The sequence below is a fragment of the Watersipora subatra genome, chromosome 9 (assembly GCF_963576615.1).
Source record: "Watersipora subatra chromosome 9, tzWatSuba1.1, whole genome shotgun sequence".
Lineage (NCBI taxonomy): Eukaryota > Metazoa > Bryozoa > Gymnolaemata > Cheilostomatida > Watersiporidae > Watersipora > Watersipora subatra.
Genome location: NC_088716.1, coordinates 44,678,890 through 44,685,108, shown reverse-complemented (window position 1 = coordinate 44,685,108; position 6,219 = coordinate 44,678,890). Strand labels below are relative to the sequence as shown.

Genomic DNA, 6,219 nt, shown 5'->3' with positions numbered 1-6,219 from the left:
AATTTTTTGCAAAGTTTAGCAATAATGATTGGTTAGGTTTTAACAAACTAAACGCGTTCATGCCAAATTTTAGATGAAAAACTTTTTCAATAATTAAATTTTGTTTTCTTTTGTTCCCAATATAAGAAAAAAATGCAGACAGTGTGATGGACATTGGGCACGATGCCAATATAGATGAGTACTTAATTTTAGTTTTTATCATTCGTAAATGTTGTTGATAGAAACTTTTAACCTTCAAAGTTTAACTTTTGCAGGTCACTTAAATACATTTTAAGCAATTTAACGGGTGGCAAATGTAGAGGTGAAAATGAACACTCAAGAATTTTAGAGTCATGGAATTGCTGCAATATGGGTGAAATATCAAACTATGAGGTCTAAAAGTGTATAGGATCAGAAACACTTAATTGATGGCATGACAGTTACTTATACTCTGGATGAAGTTGCAATTAACGTGAACAATAGGTAAGCATTTCAACACTCTCTGTATCTAGATAAAACACACAAAAACATCCTGTTACATGTTGCTTCACAAAAGCAAATCTGTTTTCAGTAATCATATCGAGTAAGTTCTGAGTCTTCTGCATAGCTCTAGTAGCCTACTGTGAGAACTCATTGATAGATTGTTATTCATATCTAGAAAAGCTTCTGAGCAAACTAGGAAATATGAATAGCGAGTTCTGATTGGTCATTATGGCTAAACTAAAAGCATTGTATAACAGTTCGGCAGCTGGTTGCTCATTCGTGTCAACCATCATCTTTTCTGAGTCATCTCAGGTGCTTAGATATAAACAGACCATTTTGAACAATCAATTGAATCTTCGAGGCTGCCAGCTGTTACAGTAGGTGTTAAGTTACACAGCACAGGTATTTTGCTTAGCATCATTCATTGTGTTGTCAAGCGCACTTTCCGGGACATCATAACTGTGAGAAATTTTCTTCAAGTTGTTACAACTGGTACACATTGCTGGTCTCAAGAGCGCAGAGTCTGAAATGTAATAATCAATGTTGTAATGAGATTTTTGGGAATGCTAGTTTTAATTTATTAAAACTAAACAATTGAATCGAAACTATTTTAAAATATTAAATAAAATTCTTTGCTATAATAAGAGCCGTGTTTATAGTCATGGTTGAATGTAGGGAAAAAAGATTGCACAGAATGGGATTTGAACTCCCAACCATTTTCTTAGTAGATCAAAGTGACAACCACTACATCAATCAACCACTTTACACATTTCAATGTAGTTGGGCATATACTTATTCTCGATGCTCTAATGGCACACCTGACAATCTCTCACAACACACCAAGCTGTCAGGGTACTAATCTATATAATCGTATAAAAATAATCACTTACCTTTAAGAACATACTCATCATCAGTTTGCTGTCTCTTATGTACAACTAAAAGAAAATAAGTAAAACCAACCAGATACATAAAAAAGTATAAAAAGCAAGTAAAAGTTCATATCACAGTACAAACTCTGCATTAAACATTTACCGATGGTAGAAACTGTACCTCAACAAGCGTAAAGAGTAGGCATTGTGAATGAAAAAGTGTTAGTATTAGTATTTGAACAAAATAATATTTGAACAAAGAAAGACTTTTGACTTCAATGTCTAAATTTAGCTGATTTAACTGAGCAAACATTTTGAGAGTAGGATGAGCTTTTTGTATCTAATAACAAAGAGGACTGTCTGGGATAACCTCCAACCTAAATATTGGAATTGACTATAAGCTGATAATTGTTCCAGTTTAGACAAACACAGAGTCAGGTTTATACAAGCCATGCTGGCAGCTTATGAGGTATTCTCAATTGCTGAAGACTCATGGGACCATTTCGAACATAAATAAAATCATTTGGACAAAATTATTACACAAGAAAGTAGCTTATGAAAGCTTCATATTATATATAACTATATATACATGTAACTGATGGTCACTATATCGGTTTAAACTAATTCAGAAATGCTCCATAACTCGGTCTCTTGTCTTTAATAGATTTGCTAATCATACATGTAAATAACGTTGCTGTTATCATAGGCAAGTACATACTGTTTTATCACCTTTTTAGCTTTTTATATTTTTCAAGAATATGTTCAAAAATAATTTCTCTTGAGCTGTTTCTAATTGAGTGTAAATAAAATTCTAGTTCTTATGGAGCAGAATGTTTCTATAGATTGTATTATGGTATACAAAATAAGCCCGTGGTAATGTAACTTGATATTCACTACATGCGCATTTAAGAAATATTATTAAAACTGAATTCTAAGTTTGTTTTTTATGGTAACCCGAAAGCTCTAACTTAATCATGCAAAGTGTCACTAATATTTTGTTCAACTTGAATTTTAAATACTATAAAACCTTTAATTGAGCACTAACTCATTTTACCGCTACTATAGAAGAATGGTTAAAAAAGAGCGCCATAAAGTTCAATTAGAGTTTTACAGCTAATAAGTTCAGAACTAAGGCTTTTTGTAATCATTATGAAACACATTCTTGTTCCCATCCAACAGCAATAGGCATAGACCATAGATATGTAAACCTATATATATATATATATATAAATACCTTTATATAGATATATAAACATATAAAGGTTTATATATCTATGGCATAGATACACAAAAGTCTGTCAGACAATATCCAAACTTGTTATTTGTGTTTACTATTCTTCTTTTTACCACTTGCTTTAGCTGACAAGAATAAATTAGATATGAACATTCAAGGGATATTAGGGAACATATATAAGTACATGTAGCCCTTCTCCTGACTTAAACCTACTTTTATGTCTAACGTTCCAGACATGACAAGTAACTGAAGAAGCTACCACCATCATGCCCAGTGAAACAGTAAGAACTAGAATTTTTTGACTGAAATCATTTCTATCTTCTGACTGGTCCTTTGATGGTTGTTTAGTTGCAGTCGAATCTTCCTGCTTCATTTCACCATTTAGAGGTAAATTTGTGGATCTGAAGCTTCGTTTGACAGAAGTTGTAGAGAGGGACTCTTTTAGTTCTTCACAAGAGCTCGCTATGTAACCTTCAATAATAACCTTCACATCTGAGTAATTGAATAGCTAAAGCATATGTTTAAAGTTGGTTATAAACTAAACGGGATTTAGTAAATGTTCCAGCATTATCTACTATATGAAGGCAGTAAATTCCTAAAATTGTTCAACAGTTTCACTGTTGTGTAATGGGGTACAAAAACTATGAAAATATTGTTTGTGTATTGTAGTTCATGATCATTGTAAAATTATTACATTTGAAAATCAAAATTTCTCTTTAAAAAGTACCATAGACGACAAAAATTGTTTCAAAGAAAATACTTCTACATTCAATTCTAAGAGTTGTCTGTACTTACCTGCACAATACGCGTCGCATCTTTCATGGTCTCTGGAGCCAATGACTACATCATTGCAGATCAAAGCACAACTTTTATACTGAAACAGTACATCAAGGTAGTAGCACATTCTGAGATCCGCAGTAATCGCACAATCGCTGTTGGTAGCTTGGGAGTAATCACCCTTGCAGCTGAGAATTTCTTTTCCGCCAGCTAAGGCTACCATGACTACAGCTAAAAGGAGAAACTGTCTCATGGCTTATAGTGATTATGCAAAACACACAACTAGCAACATAAAAGTCACTGTTAGCAATGAAAATCTCACGAAGTGTTTCATGAGTCAGCAGTCTGGGAATTCCATGTCATCATTGCTGCTCAATTTTTACCAGGTATTTGGGTTTTAATTTTCAAGTGGCCAATAAGGTTACTCATCTGCTATAAGGTCTATGATTGGCTAATGTGCGATTGTTGACAATGGCCGACAGAGAGAACACCTCACCTAATCTAACAAACATCTACCATGTAGGATGCATATTCTTAAATATATGATATAATGTTTTACTCTCTAAATCTACAAATATAGCATGAAGTTGCATGTTCCTGTGTAATTATCACTTTTTATAAGTACTGATCTACAGCGGCAGCTGTAAGTCACAACATTATCCCATCCGAATGAAAATTTGTTAGTTAGGAGAAGACAACTCTTAATTTATCAATGTATAAACAGCTTCTTGTGAGTTTATACAGCAAGTGAGGTACCTAATGATAGGCTGCTTACTATGTAAGTGCTCAAAAGCTTAGGAAAATTTTATAGTTTATATCAATTTTATATTAAGGCTGTTTATTATATTTAATTGTTTAATATTATTTAAGTCTATACTAATAATATACTTGAAGAAATGTATAAATAATGCTGCCACAACCACTTGATATATGAGATGGTAAATATACATGTATATGTCTTTTCCTGATCAGTAGGTTTCTAAAGGGTCACCCTAAGCAGTTGCATGCTACTCTTTAGGATAGAGTTACACTTTACTCTTGGCCAAAGATTAAAGTGTATTGCTCAAATAGTTGTTGATTTGCTCATTTTATGACCATCAGTTAGTAATCTAAAGGGTGTTGAAGATATTTTATTGGTTAGACCATTGAAATTGTTGGTTTGTTTTCATCTATAGCAGCAGCTGCGTTGTTTGTTTGTTTTTAAAAGCAGCTTCATTTGAGTAAAATAATGAAATCAGTCAGAATGTGTTTAGGAATTTTAAGTAGAGCAGCTTATAGCTGGATAATTGTCAACAGCTTGAAGAGTTAGCCACCCTGCTCTTTTTTGTTTTCAAAAGCAGCAGTACAACAAAGAAATCAGTTTCGGTGATTAGGAATTTTCATCTGAGCACTTTATTGCTGAGTCACTATTATTATCTTGATGAGTTATGAATTGGTTTTTTGTTTCCAAAACTATTTTGGTGAAACAAAACAGTACAGCCATGCAAATATTGAATTGTTATAACCGGCGCCAGCTGAAAGTGTCACGTTTAATCAGCATTGAAATCAGCATATTTGAAAGACCAAATTCTGATATACAAAAGAATTAGTTAGATAATGGCTTTTGCATCATTTTCCTGGCCTCAAAAGTAACAATTTATTCATAGGATATTCTAAATGTTCTTGATGTTCTTACATGAATGCTAAACAATGGTGGCCTTAAATCTTATTGTGTCAGAAGACGTCTTGTTGACTCTCAATCTATCAATTAAAGGGTTTATGACTAAATATTAGTCTTAATAACAGATATTTAAGACATTTGGAACTGAAAACTACTACAATAATCTAGAAAAGAGTTTGAGTGATGTATATAAAAAAGTAAAAGTTCATGGTTGCCAAAGTCAAGCTTGAGAAGTGTTCAGATTGCAGTGTTTAAAATGCACTGACAGAACTAGTCAATAAAAATAATAATTTTGGATATTTTTAATAGAAATACTACCAGATTTTAATAACCAAGCCACACTGAATTTAATATATGATCATCGATATATAAAAATCTCAAAGTTTGTCAGTCTGTCTTTGTTCAGTTTCTGTCCAATGTCCAAAATCTAGCAATGAAAAATCTGTATTGCACAGGATTTGATCTCAGAACCTTTCTTTTATAGGGTGAGAAGCTAACCTATTAAGCTACACGGGATGCAATGAATTCAAAGTGCAATATGAGTCATTATCGGGATTAAAATGAGCATAGCCACTCTGCGTAACACGCAAAGTCACTACAGCTTGCTCTCACGGTTCTTATTAGTAAGTTTAGCAATACAGATACTAGCTTAATCAAATCAGCCAATGGCCACTACATTACCTGCCATTATTTATAAGCTGTGTTAATATCTCAGCAGCACCAAGCATTCGACTAGTCTTTACTATAATAAGAGCTGCGTCTGTCAACACTGTATATCCGTCTGTCTGTCCATCAGTCTTGAGCCACACTAAGAGCGTTACCTAAAAGCTTGCTTCACTCAGGAGTTGAACTCTGACACTCCATTAGGCTGCCAAGCTACAATACCAACTGTACTCCTTGACTACTGCTCAACTACAAATAATTGTGCACATAGTTATTACACATGATGATTTCTCACAGAGCACAAGACCGTCAGCGTATTAATAAATTATGGAAAGAATCAACAGGGCAACACGGTGTTTATTTATATTATAAACAATATGACTATTGTATAAAACATTTGGGAGGAGCTCAGGGAAGATGTGTGCATCAAAACAGGTTGACAAATAGTACACGACTCATAGAAAAAGGATAGCGGTGTATGACGCTGATCTTTAAATTACAAATACTTTTTTTAGTTTGTGATTACGATAAGAAAAGTTTATTATCTGAAAGAA

At 33.2% G+C, this 6,219-nt stretch overlaps 1 protein-coding gene across 1 annotated transcript; it reads right to left on the bottom strand.

The window, feature by feature from the left end:
* Window positions 1–365: 365 nt before the first annotated feature.
* LOC137404558 (uncharacterized) lies at window positions 366–3,632 on the bottom strand. The gene is made up of 4 exons (XM_068090785.1): window positions 3,361–3,632; window positions 2,779–3,036; window positions 1,353–1,397; window positions 366–985 (listed from the first exon to the last, which is right to left on the bottom strand). Exons 1-4 carry the CDS (start codon window positions 3,593–3,595, stop codon window positions 852–854), a joined length of 672 nt encoding a protein of 223 aa, XP_067946886.1. The 5' UTR covers window positions 3,596–3,632; the 3' UTR covers window positions 366–851.
* Between the last annotated feature and the right edge of the window lie 2,587 nt (window positions 3,633–6,219).

Coding starts and splice junctions, on each gene's coding strand:
- LOC137404558 (XM_068090785.1), bottom strand. CDS start 3,595: ATGAGACAGTTTCTCCTTTTAGCTGTAGTCATGGTAGCCTTAGCTGGC. Junction 3,037..3,360: donor ATGCGACGCGTATTGTGCAG/GTAAGTACAGAC, acceptor TTATTATTGAAG/GTTACATAGCGAGCTCTTGT. Junction 1,398..2,778: donor CTGGAACGTTAGACATAAAA/GTAGGTTTAAGT, acceptor ATTTTCTTTTAG/TTGTACATAAGAGACAGCAA.